The 25,404-nt window shown below is 41.3% G+C and overlaps 1 protein-coding gene across 3 annotated transcripts in view; it reads left to right on the top strand.

Annotated features, from left to right (window-relative positions):
• The window catches only part of tbc1d4 (TBC1 domain family, member 4), a 158,389-nt gene that overhangs the window by 95,818 nt on the left and 37,167 nt on the right, over positions 1–25,404 (top strand). For 2 of the 3 annotated variants that reach the window (XM_029666220.2, XM_029666394.2), the window contains exons 12-15: positions 5,971–6,194; positions 10,104–10,256; positions 19,109–19,257; positions 22,022–22,234. In XM_029666220.2, coding sequence (XP_029522080.1) covers positions 5,971–6,194; positions 10,104–10,256; positions 19,109–19,257; positions 22,022–22,234 — 739 coding nt within the window. The remainder of the gene's footprint in view (positions 1–5,970; positions 6,195–10,103; positions 10,257–19,108; positions 19,258–22,021; positions 22,235–25,404) is intronic. The other variant, XM_029666306.2, reaches the window with a different exon arrangement.

Below are 25,404 nucleotides of genomic sequence, written 5' to 3'. Positions count from 1 at the left end.
GCACAGGAGCCCTGGCCGGGCTAGCTTCAAGCTAAATTGGTGCTTGCTCTGGGATGGAAACGCTAACCAGGAGTAGTCATCCGGAGATTGCGGTTGCTAGTTGTGAAGATCCAGATGAAAATGTTCAGTTTGCGGTAGGAATCCGGGGATAAAAATAATAGGTCCGTTATGCTCTGGTTAGAGTCACGTTGTTCAAAACTGGCGAGAGCTTTCCGAGCTGAAGGTTAGCTGATGACCGCTGGCAATGGTTTGCTGACTGATATCTGGTAGTTAGCTGGCTAGCTTCAGTTGAGGGATTCCAGATCCGAAGTAAATATAAATACTTTAGGGAAAAAAAGCATATCCACGCCACATTGGGTGAGGCGGGTTGCAGGAGAGTATTTAGATGATGTGGTTTAGCAAAATATTTCAAAGGATGTGCGACAAAAAATATGTAAAACGATATATACAAGGGACACGACAGGACAAAGATGTCTGACTGCTACGCCATCTTGGATTAATCAGCACCTCAGGAGTAAATGTCAGTTGGCTTTTCATAGCTACACATCTTTCCGTGGAAAGAGAAAAAGCCAGTTAGGTGGGAGAGCAAGAAGGGGTTGAGGTGGGGCTTGGCAGTCGGCTGTCCATGTGGCTACATTTTACAGGCCCCCATGTTGGCGCTGTACAGAAATGTGAGCATTTTAAACCAATTTCCTGCAATTCTACACATTTTTCCATGGAGCTGAGCTTTATTTGTTTGTTTGTTTTCTAGTGCTGACTTTGCTAATAGTTACTTATTTGAGGAAAAGTGCACTTACTATACCTGCTATTTCATATATCAAAGATGCACAAACTGGTAATAGTTACTTTATTGAAGAAAAGTGCACTTACTATACCTGCTATTTTAAGATTCAAATTCAAATTTATTTATTTATATAGCCCTTCGTACATCAGCTGATATCTCAAAGTGCTGTACAGAAACCCAGCCTAAAACCCCAAACAGCAAACAATGCAGGTGTAAAAGCACGTGAATGCATCACGATGAATGCACAAACTGTTAATAGTTATTTTATTGAGGAAAAGTGCACCTACTATACCTGCTATTTTAAGATGAATGTACAAACTGGTAATAGTTACTTTATTGAGGAAAAGTGCACTTACTATACCTGCTATTTTAAGATGAATGCACAAACTGGTAATAGTTACTTTATTGAGGAAAAGTGCACTTACTATACCTGCTATTTTAAGATGAATGCACAAACTGGTAATAGTTACTTTATTGAGGAAAAGTGCACTTACTATACCTGCTATGATGAATGCACAAACTGGTAATCACTCTGGATGACAGGTAAATGACAAAAACATAAAATACACTGCTCCAAAAAATAAAGGGAACACTTAAACATCACGATGTAACTCCAAGTCAATCACACTTCTGTAAAATCAAACTGTCCACTTAGGAAGCAACACTGATTGACAATACATTTCACATGCTGTTGTGTAAATGGAATAGACAACAGGTGGAAATTATAGGCAAATAGCAAGACACCCCCAATAAAGGAGTGGTTCTGCAGGTGGTGACCACAGACCACTTCTCAGTTCCTATGCTTCCTGGCTAATGTTTTGGTCACTTTTGAATGCTGGCGGTGCTTTCACTCTAGTGGTAGCATGAGACGGAGTCTACAACCCACACAAGTGGCTCAGGTAGTGCAGCTCATCCAGGATGGTACATCAATGCGAGCTGTGGCAAGAAGGTTTGCTGTGTCTGTCAGCGTAGTGTCCAGAGCATGGAGGCGCTACCAAGAGACGGGCCAGTACATCAGGAGACGTGTAGGAGGCCGTAGGAGGGCAACAACCCAGCAGCAGGACCGCTACTTCCACCTTTGTGCAAGGAGGAGCAGGAGGAGCACTGCCAGAGCCCTGCAAAATGACCTCCAGCAGGCCACAAATGTGCATATGTCTGCTCAAATGGTCAGAAACAGACTCCATGAGGGTGGTATGAGGGCCCGATGTCCACAGGTGGAGGTTGTGCTTACAGCCCAACACCGTGCAGGACGTTTGGCATTTGCCAGAGAACACCAAGATTGGCAAATTCGCCACTGGCGCCCTGTGCTCTTCACAGATGAAAGCAGGTTCACACTGAGCACATGTGACAGACGTGACAGTCTGGAGATGCCGTGGAGAACGTTCTGCTGCCTGCAACATCTTCCAGCATGACCGGTTTGGCGGTGGGTCAGTCATGGTGTGGGGTGGCATTTCTTTGGGGGGCCGCACAGCCCCCCATGTGCTCGCCAGAGGTAGCCTGACTGCCATTAGGTACCGAGATGAGATCCTCAGACCACTTGTGAGACCATATGCTGGTGCGGTTGGCCCTGGGTTCCTCCTAATGCAAGACAATGCTAGACCTCATGTCGCTGGAGTGTGTCAGCAGTTCCTGCAAGAGGAAGGCATTGATGCTATGGACTGGCCCGCCCGTTCCCCAGACCTGAATCCAATTGAGCACATCTGGGACATCATGTCTCGCCCCATCCACCAACGCCACGTTGCACCACAGACTGTCCAGGAGTTGTCGGATGCTTTAGTCCAGGTCTGGGAGGAGATCCCTCAGGAGACCATCCGCCACCTCATCAGGAGCATGCCCAGGCGTTGTAGGGAGGTCATACACACTACTGAGCCTCATTTTGACTTGTTTTAAGGACATTACATCAAAGTTGGATCAGCCTGTAGTGTGGTTTTCCACTTTAATTTTGAGTGTGTCTCCAAATCCAGACCTCCATGGCCTGATAAATTTGATTTCCATTGATCATTTTTGTGTAATTTTGTTGTCAGCACATTCAACTATGTAAAGAAAAAAGTATTTCATAAGAATATTTAATTCTTTTCAGATCTAGGATGTGTTATTTTAGTGTTCCCTTTATTTTTTTGAGCAGTGTATTTTAAAGCTAATTTCCTGTAATTCTACACATTCTGCCAAGCAGCTGAGAGAAAATGTTCCACTTTTAAAGCTAATTTCCTGTAATTCTACACATTCTGCCAAGCAGCTGAGAGAAAATGTTCCACTTTTAAAGCTAATTTCCTGTAATTCTACGTATTTTGCCAAGCAGCTGAGAGAAAATGTTCCACTTTTAAAGCTCGTTTCCTGCAATTCTATTAATTTTGCCATGGATAATACAATGCTGGAAAACCTGGGAATATTCATGGCAGAAAAGATAATGGACCTATATATTTTTTATAATTCAATCTTTGAGAACTAACAAAGTGTTGTTTTTCTGAAACATAATAACAAAGTGGATACTGTTAAAAAAATTAAAAAATCTTCTCCTTTACTGTATAGCTTTAATTTTGGTGATTGTTAGTTCTCAAAGATTGTTTAAAAAACAAACATGACACATGAATATTCCCAGGTTTTTTTCCTGAATAAATTTTCCAACGTAGCCTGGACGGTTGTTTAATGGCGGAGTTGTTCACTCTAGTGTCACAAGGATGCAAAATGTGGGACGGGGGTGTGATATCGACCCTCTGGCCAATCCCCCCCGTCAGACATTTTGGCAATGGGCATGGGCGGGGAGAGACAGGGAGGGTACATGTTATACCATAAATCAAGGTTCCCCAACTGACCCCAACTGATTTTATTTTCCACCCCAAAATATGTATTTGTTGGACTTAAAAGGCTGATTTAAATTTTGTAAACTACAAACTTTTACTTTTACAAACTATTCCCACGCATAATTAAGACATATATGTGATCGTATACTGTCAGAGTTGTGTGTATAGGTGGCAGGGAAGTCAGGCACAGGAGAATCAAACTGAATGGAGTTATTTAATAACGATAAACGAAACATAACTCCAAACATTAAATGTAACAATAAACAAAGGGGTACGAGGACCCGTCGCGCACCAATACAAACAACACAACACTGAATAACAAACTATCTCTGACAAAGACATGAGGGGAAACAGAGGGTTAAATACACAACAGGTAATGAATGGGATTGAAACCAGGTGTGTAGGAAGACAAGACAAAACCAATGGAAAATGGATCAATGATGGCTAGAAGACCGGTGACGTCGACCTCCGAGCTCCGCCCAAACAAGGAGAGGCTTCGACTTCGGTAGGAGTCGTGACATATACAAATCTAAACAAGGTTTGAAATTATAATGTTTTAGTCAAATGTTATATCTGTTTGGGTTACTTGCGTTCAATTTGCAATCTACAAATTATTTGTAATTATGTTCTGGCCCCCTGACCATCCACTCAAGAAAAAATTGGCCCGCTACTGAATCTAGTTGGTGATCCCTGCTTTAAATCATAGTAGGACCACACACACAAACATATGAGTCCTCACATGCCCCAGAAGTGTGGGTGAGTTTGCTTTCTCCTGTAAAAACATCACGAGATGTACATCACAAGCACCTACAACTAGTATGCAAAGTTACCACCTTCGCTCACAGTTCACAACAACCTAGAACATAGAAATATAGTATTACTCAACAACAATACCTCCCCTCCCCCGATCTACCAGTCTTTCATTCATTATCCGGTCATATAAAAAATGTTATAAAATATTGTTACTCAGCACACGGGGCAACACCTCTCCAAAATCAAGGACGGTGTCAGATGTGTTCTATTCACCTTAGTAAGCCTTTTCCCACAGCTGACTGTGACTGGGCGCGCATGTATGTTCGTGCGTGTTTGTCTCTGGGAGTCTGTGTACATGTGTCTTCGTGCGTGTTTGTCTCTGGGAGTCTGTGTGGACATGTGTGTTCGTGCGTGTTTGTCTCTGGGAGTCTGTGTACATGTGTGTGCATGCATGTTTGTGTGGGTCCATGTTTTTGCCTGTCTTTGTGTCTGTGTATGTTTCTGTGTGGTGTGTTACCCCCTGGCCTCGGGACCTGTGTTTTGAGCTGAGTGAGGCCTCTACTATGATCTGAGGGCGGTCTCCGGACACAGAGGCCAGGGTAGGAAACAGAGACGGGATGTGTCCTGCTCTGTGTCTGCTGAGCAATGCCTCAATACTTCCTCTACACTTCCTTGTAAACAGGCCCTCCAACACTGGAACTGGAGGGGCCTATACTAGCCTCTTCACAATGTGAAACGGGCCTAGTCCCAAACCAAACAAACGTACATCTGAGTCATATCCCAATGCCCTTGTTGGTCTGTGGCAGCGCTGAATGGACTGACTAGGTTTGAGGAACATAGAAATAATTCCACCCCCAACCTCTACGCAAGCTATGTGGAGTACCAGCATTGATTTAACCTTTATTTACGCAGGGGAGACCAATTGAGGCCAGGTATCCTTTTCAAGGTAGCCCTGCATTTTTCTTACATGTCAGATGTGTGAGAGGGAGTCGGCGACGGCGTAAGGGTAGGGATGGAGGGTTTGGTTTGGAACGGAGCTGTGTAGGGCCTTCCCTCCTGTAGTGTGATGCAGTGAGTCACAGGGTGCAGCTTATTAGAGTACAATAGATGAGTGGAGCAGCATGGGGAGGCACAGAGGCATCAGGGAATAGGACTAAGAGAGTTGGAGGGTGTGGAGTTCTACCGTATTGAGTGAGTGAGGACACTTGCTAGTAGTCGGTAAGTGCAGACCTGTTGGCTTTGGAATGGAGTGTGGAAGTTGTATTGCTAGTAATTGCTTAAGTATTTTAGTTTTCGGAATCAGATTGGATTTTATGCAGGATTTGTTATGTATCATAGCAGAAAGTTTTGAATTCTAGCTGTGTTTGATTTCTATCCTAGAGTGTCATTTGGTCTAACTTTTGTGTACCTCAATGCATTCTCCAGAGTCTAGAGTTCACCTCATGCAACACTATTCTGGTCTCAGATCTGTTTGTGCTGTATAGCCAACTCCTGCATGCCAAATACAATATATATATATATATATATATATAAGAAGGTATGGGGTCAGGAAGTGTATTAATGGTCTCCGATGTACATTGCAAGTCATCATTCTCTTCATCATCCTCATCTTCATCACTCTGTTCCCTCCAGGCGGACGACTCTCCCGGCGACTCCCCACCAGGCACGCCCCCTGGTTTCCCTGACGACGACCCAGATGCCCTCCAGTTCCGGCGACGTGCCCACACCTTCAGCCACCTGCCCGTGAAGAAGCGCATCTCGTTCAACGACGCGTCCACCCAGGGAGGCACTGGTACCCACAGCAAGGCTCTGCTCCGTAGGCAGCAGTCTGTCAACCCCGAACTACTGCAGAGCAGGTAAACAAACAAACAAAGGCCATGACACCAAGCCACACACTTCACTTCCTGTTATCCTTATGTCACTTCCTTCCCACGTGACTAGAATGAGATAAAGATAGACCAAATGGACCCTGGCCCCAATAGTTTGGTTCTATCAATTTACACTGCCTTCAGAAAGTGTTCACACCCCTTATTCCACATGTTACAGCCTGAATTCCAAACTGATTAAATGTCTTCTCTATCTACACACAATAATGACAGGTTTTTAGAAATGTTTGCAAATTGATTGAAGATGACATATCGAATTCACATAAATATTCACATCCCTGAGTCAATACTTTGTAGAAGCACCTTTGGCGACGATTACAGTTTTGAGTTGTTTTCGGTATGTCTGTATCAGCTTTGCACATCTGTATTTGGGGATTTTCTTAGATTTTCCCTGCAGAGTTTCTCAAGCTCTGATAAGTTAGATGGGGAGCGGCAGTGAACTGCAATCATCAAGTCACAGATTTTCAATGGGATTCAAGTCTGGGCTTTGGCTCAGCCACTCAAGGACTTTAATTAACATTGTTCTGAAGCCATTCCGGGTTTGTTTGGCTGTATGTTCGCGGTCATTGTCCTGTTGGAACGTAAATCTTCACCCCAGTCTAAGGTCGTTTGTACTCTGAAGCAGGTTCTCATCAAGGATTGGCCTGTATTTGGCTCCAGTCATTGTTTCCTCTGTCCTTACCAGTCTCTCAGTCCCTGCTGCTGAAAAGCATCCCCATAGCAGGACGCTGCCACCACCATGCTTCACGCTAGGGATGAGCTGTTCCTGGTTTTTCTCCATCTGATCACAGAATTGTTTTTCCTAATACTCTGTCTTTCACGTGCCTTTTTTCAGACTACATGCATACTGCCATGTGCCTTTTTCTCAGGAGTGGATTCTGTCTGGCCACTGTCCCATAAAGCCCAGATTGGTGAAGTGCTGTAGAGACAGTTGTCCTTCTGGCAGGTTCTACCATCTCAGCCAAGGAACTCTGTAGTTCTGAGTGGTCATTGGGTTCTTGGTGCCCTCCCTCACCAAGGTCCTTCTTGCCTGGTTGATACGTTTGGTTGGACGGCCAACTCTAGGTCTGGGTAGTTCCATATATTTTTCAATTTCCCAATGATGGAGACCACTGTGCTCTTGGAAACGTTCAACACTCTAGAAATGGTTTTATACCCTTCCCCAGATATATGCCTCATGACAATTCTATCTCGGAGATCTACCGACTTCATGGTATAGTTTCTGCTCTGACATGCACTGTCAAATAAAATAAAATGTATTTATATAGCCCTTCGTACATCAGCTGATATCTCAAAGTGCTGTACAGAAACCCAGCCTAAAACCCCAAACAGCAAGCAATGCAGGTGTTGAAGCACGTTGGCTAGGAAAAACTCCCTAGATTGGCCAAAACCTAGAAAGAAACTTAGAGAGGAACCAGGCTATGAGGGGTGGCCAGTCCTCTTCTGGCTGTGCCGGGTGGAGATTATAACAGAACATGGCCAAGATGTTCAAATGTTCATAAATGACCAGCATGGTCAAATAATAGGTCTGGGACAGGTAGCACGTCCGGTGAACAGGTCAGGATTCCATAGCAGCAGGCAGAAAAGTTGGAGCAGCAGCACGGCTAGGTGGACTGGGGACAGCACTGTCAACTGTGGACCTTATAAAGACCGGTGTGTTCCTTTCTAAATCATCCAAACAATTGAATTTGCCACAGGTGGACTCCCATCAAGTTGTAGTGACATCTCAAGGATGATCAAGGGACGTTGGATGCACCTAAGCTGCGTTTGGAGTGTCAGCAAAGGGGTGTGAATACTTATGTAAATCTGATTTCTGTATTTCATTTTCAATAAATCCCCTCCCTCACTTTGTCATTATGGGGTATTCCATGTAGATGGGTAAGAAAAAATATATATGTTTTTACTTTGTCATTATGGGGTATTCCGTGTAGATGGGTAAGAAAAAATATATATGTTTTTACTTTGTCATTATGGGGTATTCCGTGTAGATGGGTAAGGAAAAATATAAATGATTTCACTTTGTCATTATGGGGTATTCCATGTAGATGGGTAAGAAAAATATACATATATATATATATATATATATGTGTTTTCACTTTGTCATTATGGGGTATTCCATGTAGATTGGTAAGAAAAATATACATATATACAGTGGGGCAAAAAAGTATTTAGTCAGCCACCAATTGTGCAAGTTCTCCCACTTAAAAAGATGAGAGAGGCCTATAATTTTCATCATAGGTACACATCAACTATGACAGACAAAATGAGGAGAAAAAAACAGAAAATCACATTGTAGGATTTTTAATTTATTTGCAAATTATGGTGGAAAATAAGTATTTGGTCAATAACAAAAGTTTATCTCAATACTTTGTTATATACCCCTTGTTGGCAATGACAGAGGTCAAACGTTTTCTGTAAGTCTTCACAAGGTTTCCACACACTGTTGCTGGTATTTTGGCCCATTCCTCCATGCAGATCTCCTCTAGAGCAGTGATGTTTTGGGGCTGTTGCTGGGCAACACGGACTTTCAACTCCCTCCAAAGATTTTCTATGGGGTTGAGATCTGGAGACTGGCTAGGCCACTCCAGGACCTTGAAATGCTTCTTATGAAGCCACTCCTTCGTTGCCCGGGCGGTGTGTTTGGGATCATTGTCATGCTGAAAGACCCAGCCACGTTTCATCTTCAATGCCCTTGCTGATGGAAGGAGGTTTTCACTCAAAATCTCACGATACATGGCCCCATTCATTCTTTCCTTTACACGGATCAGTCGTCCTGGTCCCTTTGCAGAAAAACAGCCATTATGGGGTATTCCATGTAGATGGGTAAGAAAAAAAATTGCATAAATTTTGAATTCTGGCAAAAACACAACAAAATTTGGAAAGTTCCAGGGGCATGAATACTTTTTGAAGGCAATTTAGCACCGTGCACAGACGTAGAAATTGAATGACTATTCTGTTTGTTCTATTTCTATGTGTGTAGATGCAGATCTTCTTCTGAAGCTTCTCTCATTCTAGCCTGGTGATTTGCCCTAGTCAACTTTTGTGTATAGACAGCATCTTGTGATGAGGAAACATGCTTTATTTGTGATGTAAATAAGATTGGCATAGGGCCTTTTATAAAATAGCACCTCATATTGTACTTGAATGTGGAATGTGTTCTTTAGGGGCTAATGCTAGCAATGACACATTGACAGCTACTGTTATTGAAATACTGATGGAAAGTTTTTTAAGCTGGAATTCGTAATGGTGAAACTGACACATCCATTTTACAACAGCAAGGAAGTTACTTTAAACAACTAACACAGTTTTTTCCCTCGGATTTCAATGCACACGTGATAGAACAGCAGAGTATTTACTGTAAAAAATATCTATGTTTACAGGATGCTGGACGCTTCTCTCCTACATTGCATCTATAAAACAATGACGAATGTGCTGGCGTGAACAGTGGCACTGTTCTCCTTATGTGGATTTCAGCTTTAAGACGCTAAAACTAACTGTCATGGAAAGTCCACACTAATGAGTACGTCACTAACTGACAAATCATTTATGCGCCCATCATCTGTTCTACATCAACAATGTCATCTATTTTACATTCTTCAATTTCATATTATGTGAATGGCTTTCCCACCATAACAGATTTGATTCCCTTTAAAACGAATCAATCCGGTCTAGTTTCTGCTGATGAACATTATTTTCACAACACAAAAGGAACACAACCAACAGAACAGACCCTACAGACACAGTCAACATCATAATGTCACCAGCCCATGGCATGACTCTTCTTTTTTTAATATTTTTTTTAAATGAACATTTATTTTGCATCCAGACCACATTTATTCCACAATAACCTTGGTTTCTTTATTTTGAACACCATCCCAGCCCCGTGCCCACCTCGAGAACGCGCAGCGTGTCGGAGAGCGAGTCCAACTTCAGTCTCTCCTCCTCCTTCTCCGCTCCCACTTTCCTGAAAAGCTTTTACCAGGGCTCCTTCGGGTCCATGGGGTCTTTGGCCGACACCAGGACCCTCTGGAGGTGAGAGGGGGTGCATGCTCACCCCCCTGCTTTGACCACACCTGAATTACCGGCCAGGGATGGCAGAGAAAATGGGAGGAGGGGTTGGTTGGGGGGGCATGTTTTGTCGGTGGGATGGCAGAAGCAGTTATTCGTTGCGTCCACCTAAATATTTTAACACATGGCTTTTCGTCCCTGCCTATATCTACAATGCCTTCAGAAAGTATTCACACACCTTGAACTTTTCCACATTTTGTTGTTTGTTTTTGTATTATTTTGTATTTTTATTAACCCATCCAACACTCCCCCTCCCCCTCCCTTCAGAGGACACATCTTGTTTTTACAGATTTTCTGATACATATACAATACCTGTTAATAGTTTGGACAGACCTACTCATTCAAGGGTTTTTCTTTATTTTTACTATTTTCTATATTGTAGAATAATAGTGAAGACATCAAAACTATGAAATAACACATATGTAATCATGTAGTAACCAAAAAGGTGTTAAACAAATCAAAATATCTCATTCTATTTAGATTGTTCAAAGACTACAGCTTGAAGCTGGTTGAGAGATTGACAAGAGTGTGCAAAGCTGTCATCAAGGCAAAGGGTGGATACTTTGAAGAATCTAAAATCTAAAATCTATTCAACGTTCAAAACGTATGTAAAACATCACAGCACAATTTAAGAATATATGGCACATGGAAACCAAACGAGGGTGGGCTATGGTGATACAGTAGGTGGGATGTGCTTAGAGTGGCTGAAGGTTGGGATTAAAGAGTTTATGTTCAGTAATGTATTATTGTTACAGTTGAAGTCGGAAGTTTACATACACTTAAATTGGGGTCATTAAAACTTGTTTTTCAACCACTCCACAAATTTCTTGTTAACAAACTATAGTTTTGGCAAGTCGGTTAGGACATCTACTTTGTGCATGATACAAGTCATTTTTCCAACAACTGTTTACAGACAGATTATTTCATTTATAGTTCACTGTATCACAATTCCAGTGGGTCAGAAGTTTACATACACTAAGTTGACTGTGCCTTTAAACAGCTTGGAAAATTCCATAAAATTATGTCATGATGCCATAATGATGGCCATAATGACCATCGTTATGTTTGGAGGAAAAAGGGGGAGGCTTGCGGGCCGAAGAACACCTTCCCAACCGAGAAGCACGGGGGTGGCAGCATCATTTTGTGGGTGTGCTTTGCTGCAGGAGGGACTGGTGAACTTCACAAAATAGATGGCATCATGAGGCAGGAAAATTATGTGAATATATTGAAGTAATATCTCAAGACATCAGTGAGGAAGTTAAAGCTTGGTCACAAATGGGTCTTCCAAATGGACAATGACCCCAAGCATACTTCCAAAGTTGTGGAAAAATGGCTTAAGGATTACAAAGTCAAGGTACTGGAGTGGCCATCACAAAGCCCTGAACTCAATCCTATAGAAAAGTTGTGGGCAGAACTGAACAAGCGTGTGCGAGCAAGGAGGCCTACAAACCTGACTCATGGGCCAACATTCACCCAACTTATTGTGGGACGCTTGTGGAAAACTAACCGAAACAGTTGACCCAAGTTAAACAATTTAAAGGCAACGCAACCAAATACTAATTGAGTGTATGTAAACTTCTGAACCACTGGGAATGGGATGAAAGAAATAAAAGCTGAAATAAATAATTCTCTCTACTATTATTCTGACATTTCACATTCTTAAAATAAAGTGGTGATCCTAACTGACCTAAGACAGTGAATTTTTACTAGGATTAAAGGTCAGGAATTGTGAAAAACTGAGTTTAAATGTATTTGGCTAAGGTGTACTTCAACTGTACGTAATATAGTAGAATGTTATATACGGTATGTATGTAGCTATGTAATACAGTAGGATGTTATGAACCGACACTGAATCGTAGGAGCTAACTACTAGCTATGTAGAAGTTGGATGGAAGAACGCCCAGTGCTGCTTACCTGAGATGCCATCATCACACAGTAATTGTGCATGACTTCAAATTAAACAAATCAGGGAGCAGGTTTCGAACCCTCAACCTTCTTGCCCGAAGTCCAGTGCGCTATCGACTATGAATCAAAAGCATGCTGAAGCCGCAGAGTCGATAGAGTGCAACCTTGGGGTAGCTTGGTACTCAATGTAATAAAGTAATGACTTTTCAAATAAGTTACCGTACACGTTATGTTAGCTGACAATTTGTTAGCTACGCAGTCCTTACGAACCACATAGCATATCATTACAGCAGTAGGTACCGGCATGTTAGCTAGCTACCTAACATTAGTAGTTATACATCAAACTTTATATTAACTAAAGGCTAATTAACTACCCAACCTTAATTAACTCCATAATTCCCGTCATTCTTAGATTAGCTAAATAGAATAGTCGTTGTGTGTACTCAATGGACATTCGGGTACATTCGTAAATTCGCTCTGGCTATCTACACCGATTTCAGAGCCCTCTCGTCTGAGTGTGCTAGAGTGGAGAATAATGAATTTATGTTCGCTCAACACATGTTGAATATGGAGAGTAAACGTTGGCAAAAAAAAGTGCAATTAAATTGTTTCCAGCAGCACAGTTAGTCACCAGCCCTCTGGATAACATGAAAACTGCATAACCAGCTGTGCTAGGGCGAGTAAAATGGTCAGAGTGGTCTCATTTGTGTCTGGAAGTAGCTAGGAAGCTAGCCAAGGTTAGCTTGGGTGCTTGACTGCTGTTGTAAGGCCAGAATGCTCAAATCAACAGTACCCCTTGGTCCGAATGTCCAGTGTACGCTCCGAGAGCGAAACGGACTGAATTTGCCCAGAGGGTTATTCATTTTTAATGGAATAGAAACACCATAATATTAATTTAATTAATTAAGCAAGTACGAGTCAAAAGTTTGGACACACCTACTCATTCCAGGATTTATCTATATTTTTACTATTTTCTACATTGTAGAATAATAGTGAAGACATCACAACTATGAAATAACACATGGAATCATTTAAGAACAAATTCTTATTTACAAGGATAGTCTACTCCTTCCTCCCCGTTGGGGAATTGAACCCCAGTCTCTCCCACGTGCCTGCAATATGGAAGACTATCAAATGCTTCTCAAAGATGCCCTCTGGTGGTCAAACTAGCAATAACTTGCAGTAACATAAAAAATGGCTCAGAATTAAATGACGTGCCACAGAATGCCGCAAGGTGTGCCGCAGTATGATGCAACTTTTATAGGAGGAACCACTGTAGTATTCGCAGATTGTGAGCTAAAGATGAAAAACTTTCCTTCGAGTATTATTGTACTATTGATTGATTGACTATGGCTTTCCAAATCACCCTACATTGCTATTTATAAGGTTCATTTTAAGTGAATGTTGTGATTTTTAACCATTCCTGAACCTGTGACCAGAAACAAGCTACATGGGGGCAATACCAGAATAAAGGATCTGGGGATTCTGTCTCTTTGCAGCAAAATATTGTTGTTACAGCCTGAATTTAAAATGGATTCTATTGAGATTGTTGAAAAAAAGAACTTGTTTAAAAATAATGTATTCACCCCCTTTGCTATGAAGGCCTTAAATAAGATCTTGTGCAAACAATTACCTACAGAAGTCACATAATTAGTTAGATTGCCCACAGGTGGACTTTATTTAAGTGTCACATGATCTCAGTATATATACACCTGTTCTTAACATCCCACAGAGCACCATTAAATCCATTATAAAAAAATTGAAAGAATATGGCACCACAACAAACCTGCCAAGAGAGGGCTGCTCATCACAACTCACAGACCAGGCAAGGAGAGCATTAATCAGAGCGGCAACAAAGAGACCAAAGATCTGTCCATAGGACCACTTCAAGCCGTGCACTCCACAGAGCTGGGCTTTACGGTAGTGGCCAGAAAAAAACATCGCTTAAAGAAAGAAATAAGCAAACATGTTTGGTGTTCGCCAAAAGGCATGTGGGAAACTCCCCAAACATATGGAAGAAGGTACTCTGGCCAGATGAGACTAAAATTGGGGGTTTTGCCCATCAAGGAAAATGCTATGTTTGGCGCAAATCCAACACCTCTCATCACCCTAAGAACACCAGCATTATGCTGTGGGGATGTTCTTCATCGGCAGGGACTGGGAAACTGGTCAGAATTGAAGGAATGATGGATGGCTAAATACAGGGATATTTTTGAGGGAAACCTGTTTGTCTTCTAGAGATTTGAGACTGGGACGGAGGTTCACCTTCCAGCAGGACAATGGCCCTAAGCATACTGCTAAATCAACAATCAAGGGATTTAAGGGGAAACATTTGAATGTCTTGGAATTACCTTTTCAATGCCCAGACCTCAATCCAATTGAGAATCTGTGGTATGACTTAAAGATTGCTGTACACCAGCAGAACCCATCCAACTTGAAGGAGCTGGAGCAGTTTTGCTTGAATTTTCTTTTTAAATCCCAGTAGCTAGATGTGCCAAGCTTACAGAGACATACCCCAAGAGACTTGCAGCTGTAATTGCTGCAAAAGGTGGCTCTACAAAGTATTGAATTTGGGGCGGTCAATAGTTATGCACGCTCAAGTTTTCAGTTTTTTTGTCTTATTTCTTGTTTGTTTCTCAATAAAACATATTTTGCATCTTCAAAGTGGTAGGCATGTTGTGTAAATCAAATGATGCAAACTCCCCCCTCCCAAATCCATTTTAATTCCAGTTTGTAAGACAACAAAAAAGGAGAAATGCCGAGGGGGTGAATACTTTCGTAAGCCACTGTATTCAACCCCTTTGTTATGACGAGCCTAAATAATTTCAGGGGTAAAAATGTGTTTAACAAGTCACATAATAAATGACATGAATTCACTCTGTGTGCAATAATAGTATTTAACATGATTTTTTTTAATGACTACCTCATCTTTGTACCCCTATCTGTCCCTCAGTGGAGCATTGATTTCTAACACAGATTCAACCACAAAGACCAGAGAGGTAGTCATTGGTAGATGTGTTAACTTTACATTTTGGATGGTCTATCAATATACCCAATGATACAGGTGCCCTTAACTCAGTTGCTGGAGAGGAAGGAAACTGCTCAGCGATTTCACCATGAGGCCAATGGTGACATTAAAACAATTACTGAGTTTAATGGCTGTGATAGGAGAACACTGAGGATGGATCAACAACACTGTCATTTCTCCACAATACCAACCTAAGTTACAGAGTGAACAAAAGAAAGCCTGTACAGAATAAAAAATATTCCAGAACATGCATCCTGTTTGCAATGCACTAAAGTAAAACTGCAAAATATGTGTCAAAGAAATTAACTTTATATCCTGAATGTTATGTTTTGGGCAAATCCAACACAACACATTACTAAGTACCACTCATATTTTCAAGCATGGTGGTGGCTGCATCATGTTATGGGTAATGTTGAAATGGTTGTCTAGCAATGATCAACAACCAATTTCACAGAGCTTGGATTTTTTTTTAAAGAATAACGGGCAAATATTGTACATTCCAGGTGATTCTAACATGTATTGACTCAGTGGTGTGAATACTTATGTAAATGAGATGTCTGTATTTCATTTAGAATACATTTGCAAAGATTTCTAAAAACTTTTTCACTTTCTCATAATAGGCTATTGTGTGTAGATGGGTGAGAAAATAATATATTTGATCCATTTTGAATTCAGGCTATAACACAACAAAATGTGGAATAAGGGGTATGAATACCTTCTGTAAGCATTGTACTTTCATCTTTCACCCTTTTTTTGTAATGGCAAAATCTTATTGTTAATGTTGTTTCTATTGTTGGATTCTACCATTTTTTTCTGAAGTAGGGGTGGATGCTGATATGCTCCTTGTCTTGTTTTGTATGCATGTCGATGCTAATCTTCACAGTCCTATATTTAACCAAAACTGTGTATATATTCCCAGCTTAACTCACCTATTGTCAACCCTGTGTTTCATCAACGCATTCTACAGAGTCTAGAGTCCATCCCATGCAACACTATTCTGGACATTTCTGTTTCTCATTATGCAGTGATATGAGTTGTAGCTTGAAGCCTCTTGCTTAAACCATTAACTATTCATATGTTTTATTAAATGCTTGTAACACTAGCTATGACTGTGCATGTCTAATCAATTTAAGTGATATATTTCACTTGTTTAGGGTTTAGATATTTAAAGGTGGTTTCTATGTTGTCTATGGATCCTTTCACTGTCTCTTAAGTTGGTTTTTGGGTTAACTCACCCTACCCAACATCACTATCTAGTACCCACCTGGGTGATGCAATATTTATTTATTTATATTTTTATTTCACCTTTATTTAACCAGGTAGGCAAGTTGAGAACAAGTTCTCATTTACAAGATGGCCAAGATAAAGCAAAGCAGTTCGACAGGTACAACAACACAGAGTTACACATGGAATAAAACAAACATATAGTCAATAATACAGTAGAAAAACAAGTCTATATACAATGTGAGCAAATGAGGTAAAGGCAAAAAATGCCATGGTGGCTAAGTAAATGCAATATAGCAAGTAAAACACTGGAATGGTTGATTTGCAGTGGAAGGGGGTGCAAGGAGCAAAATAAATACAGTAGGGGGAGAGGTAGTTGATTGGGCTAAATTATAGATGGGCTATGTACAGGTGCAGTAATCTGTGAGCTTCTCTGACAGCTGGTGTTTAAAGCTAGTGAGGGGGATAAGTGTTTCCAGTTTCAGAGATTTTTGCAGTTCGTTCCAGTCATTGGCAGCAGAGAACTGGAAGGAGAGGCGGCCAAAGTAAGAAATGGTTTTGGGGGTGACCAGAGAGATATACCTGCTGGAGCGCGTGCTACAGGTGGGTGCTGCTATGGTGACCAGCGAGGTGAGATAAGGGGGGACTTTACCTAGCAGGGTCTTGTAGATGACCTGGAGCCAGGGGGTTTGGCGACGAGTATGTAGCGAGGGCCAGCCAACGAGAGCGTACAGGTCGCAGTGGTGGGTAGTATATGGGGCTTTGGTGATAAAGCGGATGGCACTGTGATAGACTGCATCCAATTTATTGAGTAGGGTATTGGAGGCTATTTTGTAAATGACGTCGCCGAAGTCGAGGATCAGTAGGATAATCGGTTTTACAAGGGTATGTTTGGCAGCATGATTGGTGGAGATGTTTGATGTGAGTCTGGAAGGAGAGTTTACAGTCTAACCAGACATATTCTAAGTCAGAACCGTCCAGAGTAGTGATGTTGGACGGGCGGGCAGGTAGCGAATGGTTGAAGAGCATGCATTTAGTTTTACTTGTATTTAAGTGCAATTGGAGGCCACGGTAGGAAAGTTGTATGGCATTGAAGCTCATCTGGAGGGTCCAAAGTCCAAATATGGCTTTTTTACCCTGCACCACCTGTATTATGTCTATAGCGCACTAAAAGGGATTGATTGTGAATAGATCTGCCTCCTTCATTTTGCTCTCCTGGGTGCAGTTCATTAGGGCACACCGCATCTAAATGTTGTACAACAGAAAAGAAAACGAAAACAGGCATTCCTTATTGGACAAGTTCAGACTTTGTTTCTGAACATTTAAATTCTCCCAGCTCCATTTGACATCTACATTCCCCACAGGAGGTGACACATCTAGACATTTTCAAAAAGGTTTCCATTTCCATTCTGAAATGTGAATCGTGCCTCATGGACTCGTCTTCTGATGATCAGTTACTCCACTGAACTATTTTGCTAGTTATAGTTTTCAACATTTTAACTATAGCATAGTTTTGGCTGCATCATGTTATGGGTATGCTTGTAATCATGGGGAGGAATGGGGAGTTTTTTCACTTCCTGACCACATGGAAACCAGAGATTCACTACAATCTCAAGTCGAACCACCTCCCAAAATTATGCAACACTGTTATAGGATGTGGGGGCACCACCACCGTCTCAGCAAAAGTGTCCCCGTAGCCCTGACCTCGCTCTATGAGGTCACTTCCTGTTATTCCTGTTATTCTCTACTCGGGTCTCTTGAGCAGTGAAGTAAGTGCCTCATGCCTCATGACTAGACAGTATCTTGTTAATCCGAGTATCAATTGTCATCTGATCCAGGGTTACGCAAGGTTACATGTTTTGAAATGTATTGTCTAGTGTTAACTGCAGACATTTTCAGGTCATGTCTACATTTCTTTGACATTTAAAGACAGTTTATCTTGTTGGTTGCCCACTCTTTGATGGTAGGGACATGTTACAGACTGTGGCTTTAACCTTTGGTGTGAAAAACAATTGAGAAACATAGGGTGTGTCCGAAATAGAACCCTATTTGCTATATATTGCACTACTTTTGCACAATAAGGTGCCATTTCAGACGGAATCTTAGTCTTGAAAATAGATCAATCAGCTTCCTATCCCTATTCTCCTCTCTCCCATCAAACTCAACTTCTTCTTTCACGAGGAAATGATCCAAACATCCATGTAACAATGGCTGCCTCTGTCTTGGTGTTTGCTTTTGTTTTATGTACTAATTATGGATATATTGTACTAATTTTTGCTTTATTAATCAATATTTATGTGTGAATCAGTCTTCAATCAATGTTTTGTTTGTTGTGAGAAGTGTTCCTTTTTGGTTTGTCTTGGTGGTTTAATCACACACCCTTCTGCAGTACAGACCAGGAGATTCTGTTGATTAGCATCTGTCTGTCTCAATGTTGAGATTAAGTGTGTGTGTGTGTGAGAGAGACTGCATGTGTATACTACTATCAGTGTATGGGTGTTTGTTTACGTGCCTTTGTATTTGTGACATGCCCACTCCTCTTCTCTTTCACTATCTCACTCCCTCTCCCTCCTTTTCCCTCTCTTGCTCCCTCTCGCCCCTCCTCTCGCTCTCTCAACCCTCCCTTTCTCCCTCTTTATCCTTTCCCCTTGCCAATCAGTAATGGGGAGGGCAGGAAGAGGACGCTATCTGGATGCAGCAGTGACAGTGTGAGTGCACCCCTCAACATCCGCAAAGTGTCCTGGAGACAGAAGATCTTCCTGCGGGTCGCCTCGCCCATGAACAAGCCCACCTCCATGCAGCACCCAGGTGTGTGTGTGTAACAGGCTTGCTACACTGGACAAGTCATTTTTGCAGTGTGTGACACTGCTATATTATTTCAATGAAACCTAGTCACAAGCAGCACGGCTCCGTGAGAGGCTCGCGCTGCTCAGTGTAAAATTAGGTTAAATTATATTTTCACGCCGAGAACACTTAATAAAGTAGCTCACGCTGGCAAAAGTGTAGCAGGTAAAAATAGACTGTTTTCCCGAATCCCCAGTGTAGCTCCCCATCTCAAGCACAGATGGTTTGTAATTACAAACCATCCATAAGACACTGGTACTATTCAATTAAACTCAATTCAGTCCAACTTTATTTTTCCCATCGGGCAATTAAGAACGGCATAATCAGATTACAATACCCAATACAATGCATTCCCGCTCACAGTACTTTTAGTACAGAATTACAATAGGCTCGCAATATAGTCAGCAAAGTTGAAATGTATAATGAATTTGTGATGAAACATTGTGATGATTAGCATATATATCCTTGAACTCTTGTGTCCTCTCAAACACTAAAACACCATACCTGCAAGAGACTGACTTACAACTAGGGCTGTTGCGGTGACCGTATTACCGCCACTACGGTGGTCACGAGTCATGAAGGCAGTCAAAATCCACGTCACGGTTTAGTCACGGTTATTAGGCGATTCTCCAAGCTCTGTTGCTGGTGGTCATTAGTAGCCTGCCAAACTTGCTAACTGCCTGGTACCTAGCACTCGATTGTCCCTCAAATCTAATCACTCTGACATCAATGCAAATGTAATCGAACATCTAATCAAACACTTCATGAGAGCCCATGAGCTCATGTTGCGTAACATTTCTATAGGCTTTGAAATTGCGCGAGAAAACAGTGGTGGCCTCTTCTAAAAATAGGAGGATCCCATCAGCTTTCTATAGGCTAGGCCTACTAAATGTATTTCCTAACTTTCTTAATATTAAGCACATTGCTTATATTTACAATAGGAGTATAGCCTACCTGGCTGGCATGAAAATGAACCACGGGAAAAGCATCCTCCATTTAAGTGCATAGATGGCAGGTATTTTTCCCCGCATGCCCCTCAATACAGGTGCATGGTAATGGTCCATTCTAAATCAAAACAAATTTCACACATATATTATTTAGTATATGTAAAGACAAGATTAAATCAAGAATAGTCTGATGGGTGACAATATTAGCCTACCACATGTGAATTATATATCATCACTTATGAATGATGCCCAGCATAAGAAACAAAGCTTTTTTTTTTGTCATAGTCGCACACCTCGTGTAGCCTTAACCCATAAGCCTGTATGTTTTGAATGGGTTTGTATCACAACTAAAGTGGCCAAATAACTTCTTAAAATTAAGCAAATTAACCTGCTTTACAAGGAGTGTAGAACCTAACTGGCATACATAAGCAGAGTGTGAGTTTCCCATTTCGTAAGATAATCATTTTCACCATAAATATGCATATTTTATAATAAAACCATTACATGCATAATCACATTTGCGGTCACTTTTGATAAGTGTTTTCCTGCTAATGGAACATACGTGCCTATAGCCCACTACAATGTGTGCATTGCTGCGCTTATAATATGAAGAAATAGCCTAATAGTTTATCAACATTTTAAGCTAAACCTTCTGATCTGTTGCATCAGCCACATTGCGTAAAACAGTGTTTTTGAAGCTAGTGGTCGTATAAATGTGGGATCTATCGCATCCCACAACTGTCCCAGACAATGTTTGGAATATTTATTTCTCGCAGAGAATAGAATAGATTGACTTTTGTACTAATGGGGATAGTAGATTGTTGGATGATGAAAAGTAAACGTGGACAGTTCTTCCAATATTTTCAATATGCACCTCAGAAATAAGGACGCGCGCAATTGCATCCCAGATGTGTCTGTCTTCACTTGTAGCCTGTGAGAAAGACCCAATCACGTGATTGAGATTTGATTTGGAGAAGGGCACAACGGCCACTTGCTGCAAAAGGCCTGGATTTTTTTAGGGTGCATTACGGCCACACAAAGGGAATGCCACTGTGAAATTCTAGGCATTATCAAGTGCTTTTCAAATGGTGAATGAGAGACTGATGTAGTGTGTACAGCCTGAGCAAAAACAAAGCAGAGCTCATGCAACTTTTTTCAAATCATCATTCATCGCATCATGCAGCTTTACAAAGTATTAAAAATCAAAACATATAGCCCAATGTTTGTAGAACAACTAAAGTTACATGAATAACTCTAAATTAAGCATATAGGAATAGCTATTTCTTTGTTAACAGCTCAACACAGAATAGCCTCGTGTGCGCACTCCCTCAAATATCCTTTATTTTATTCAGCTTTATTCAATTGTATTCTTCATACTATAAAACAATACCACGGTATTCTAAGCAAGTCTTGTCTACTAAATGAACTAGTGTAGCCCACAGCCATATGACATAGCCACATCACGGCCTAACATCAGGACAACTCAGAGTATGATATTCTGTTCTTCGGAAATAGACTACATTTTCTCCATATCATGTTTCTTTAGACCTGTCTAAAATACATAATGGATTTATTGGGAATGTGTAGGCTATGTTACATGGATTTATTATTTTTTAAATGTAGATGTTCCAAAGGTCTGTATGATATGCTTGTAGGGAATGCATGGAAGCCAGGAGATGCTAAATTTGTTTATGTTAATTTCGGTCAATTACCGTGAGACCGACAGTTATTTGCTTGACAACTAAAAATGACTGCAGTTATTTGGATATGTTGTCTCTCAGACCACTGTGATGTGATGGACCTGCTGCCCCTCTCCCCCCGCTCCTTCGACCCAAGTCTGGACCCCCTGGCCAGCCTACTGCCCACCTCGGGTGACACCTTCACTGGGAAGAGGCCCAAGAGGACGGCGGTGCACTACCGGGCCCTATGGAAGACGGCGATCCACCAGCAGATACTGCTGCTACGCATGGAGAAGGAGAACCAGAGACTGGAGGGTGAGTGAGAATAGAATGGAGCTTTAGTCATCTATTATGCAGAGACAAAGGAAACTTGTCTCTTTGCTTACACCTGTACCCAACCCCCTGTCACTCACACACACACACACACACACGTTTTCCCATTCAAAATCCTTTTTCCCTAACCCAAACCCTAAATCTAATCTTTATGCCTAAAATAGCATTTGAACAATTTCAGGACATGAAAAAAGTTGGCATTGGCATTAGCCAGAGTTAGATATGAGAGAACGTAGTTATCGTAAGTCAGAGTATGATATCTGAGAGGATAATAGAGTTACATTAGATATCTGAAAGGATATACCGTTGAAGTCGGAAGTTTTCACACACTTAGGTTGAGTCATTGCAACTCATTCAACCAATCCACAAATTTCTTGTTAACAAACTATAGTTTTGTCAAGTCGGTTATGACATCTACTTTGTGCATAACAAAAGTAATTTTTCCAACAATTGTTTACAGACAGATTATTTCACTTATAATTCACTGTATCACAATTCCAGTGGGTCAGAAGTTTACATACACTAAGTTGACTGTGCCTTTAAACAGCTTGGGAAATTCCAGAAAATTATGTAATTAGACGCTTCTGATAGCCTAATTGACATTTTGAGTCAATTGGAGGTGTACCTGTGGATGTATTTCAATGCCTACCTTCAAACTCAGTGCCTCGTTGCTTGACATCAATGGGAAATCAAATCAGCCAAGACCTCCACAAGTTTGGTTCATTTGTAGACCTCCACAAGTCTGGTTCATCCTTGGGAGCAAGTTCCAAACGCCTGAAGGTACCACATTCATCTGTACAAACAATTTTTCAGTTTTTGATTTGTTAAAAAAGTTTGAAATATCCAATAAATGTCGTTCCACTTCATGATTGTGTCCCACTTGTTGTTGATTCTTCACAAAAAAATACAGTTTTATATCTTTATGTTTGAAGCCTGAAATGTGGCAAAAGGTCGCAAAGTTCAAGGGGGCCGAATACTTTCGCAAGGCACTGTATCTGTTACTTGATCTCTGTGAAGCATTTATTTGGGCTGCAATTTCTGAGGCTGGTAACTAATGAACTTATCCTCTGCAGAAGAGGTAACTCTGGGTCTTCCATTTCTGTGTTTGTTTTCATGATAGCCAGTGTCATCATAGCGCTTGATGGCTTTTGCGACTGTTCTTGAAGAAACTTTCGAAGTTCTTACATTTTCCTTATTGACTGACCTTCATGTCTTTAAGTAATGATGGACTGTCGTTTCTCTTTGCGTATTTGAGCTGTTCTTTACATAATATGGACTTGGTCTTTTACCAAATAGGGCCATCTTCTGTATACCACCCTTACCTTGTCACAACACAAGTGATTGGCTGAAACGCATTAAGAGGCTCCTCTGTCCTCCACTCGTTACCTGTATTAATGGCACCTGTTTGAACTTGTTATCAGTATAAAATACACCTGTCCACAACCTCAAACAGTCACACTCCAAACAAGACCAAAGAGCTGTCAAAGGATACCAGAAACAAAATTGTAGACCTTACCAGGATGGGAAGACTGAATCTGCAATAGGTAAGCAGCTTGGTTTGAAGAAATTAACTGTGGGAGCAATTATTAGGAAATGGAAGACATACAAGACCACTGATAATCTCTCTCGATCTGGGGCTCCACGCAAGATCTCACCCCGTGGGGTCAAAATGATCACAAGAACGGTGAGCAAAAATCCTAGAACCACATGGGGGGACCTAGTGAATGACCTGCAGAGAGCTGGGACCAAAGTAACAAAGCCTACCATCAGTACTACGCCGCCAGGGACTCAAATCCTGCAGTGCCAGGCGTGTCCCCCTGCTTAACCTGTTGCGACGAGCAATCCTGTATCCGGGATCGTAATTATAGCCTCAAGCTCATTACCATAACGCAACGTTAACTATTCATAAAAATCGCAAATGAAATGAAATAAATATTGGCTCTAAAGCTTAGCCTTTTGTTAACAACACTGTCATCTCAGATTTTCAAAATATGCTTTTCAACCATAGCAAAACAAGCATTTGCGTAAGAGTATTGATAGCTAGCATAGCATTAAGCCTAGCATTCAGCAGGCAACATTTTCACAAAAACAAGAAAAGCATTCAAATAAAATCATTTACCTTTGAAGAACTTCGGATGTTTTCAATGAGGAGACTCTCAGTTAGATAGCAAATGTTCAGTTTTTCCAAAAAGATTATTTGTGTAGGAGAAATCGCTCCGTTTTGTTCATCACGTTTGGCTAAGAAAAACCCCGAAAATTCAGTCATCAAAACGCCAAACTTTTTTCCAAATTAACTCCATAATATCGACAGAAACATGGCAAACGTTGTTTAGAATCAATCCTCAAGGTGTTTTTCACATATCTATTTGATGATAAGTAATTCGTGGCAGTTTGGTTTCTGGAGATTCTGGTTTCTGCAGCAAGAGATTACGCATCAATTTCAACGGAGGACACCAGGCGGACACCTGGTAAATGTAGTTTCTTATGGTCAATCTTCCAATGATATGCCTACAAATACGTCACAATTCTGCAGACACCTTGGGGAAACGACAGAAAGTGTAGGCTCGTTCCTGGCGCATTCACAGCCATATAAGGAGACATTGGAACACAGCGCCTCAAAAATCTGGCTCACTTCCTGTTTGAAGTTTCATCTTGGTTTCGCCTGTAGCATCAGTTCTGTGGCACTCACAGACAATATCTTTGCAGTTTTGGAAACGTCAGAGTGTTTTCTTTCCAATGTCAATTATATGCATAGTCGAGCATCTTTTCGTGACAAAATATCTTTTTTAAAACGGGAACGTTTTTCATCCAAAAATGAAATACTGCCCCCAGAGGTTCAAGAGGTTAAGCCAGTACATGTCCAGGCCCGTCTGAAGTTTGCTAGAGAGCATTTGGATGATCCAGAAGAAGATTGGGAGAATGTCATATGGTCAGATGAAACCAAAATAGAACTTTTTGGTAAAAACTCAACTCGTCGTGTTTGGAGGACAAAGAATGCTGAGTTGCATCCAAAGAACACCATACCTACTGTGAAGCATGGGGGTGGAAACATCATGCTTTGGGGCTGTTTTTCTGCAAAGGGACCAGGACGACTGATCCGTGTAAAGGAAAGAATGAATGGGGCCATGTATCGTGAGATTTTGAGTGAAAAC

This window comes from Oncorhynchus nerka, linkage group LG1 (assembly GCF_034236695.1).
Source record: "Oncorhynchus nerka isolate Pitt River linkage group LG1, Oner_Uvic_2.0, whole genome shotgun sequence".
Lineage (NCBI taxonomy): Eukaryota > Metazoa > Chordata > Actinopteri > Salmoniformes > Salmonidae > Oncorhynchus > Oncorhynchus nerka.
The sequence above is the reverse complement of the archived record's forward strand: the minus strand, read 5'-3'. Positions and strand labels throughout refer to the sequence as shown.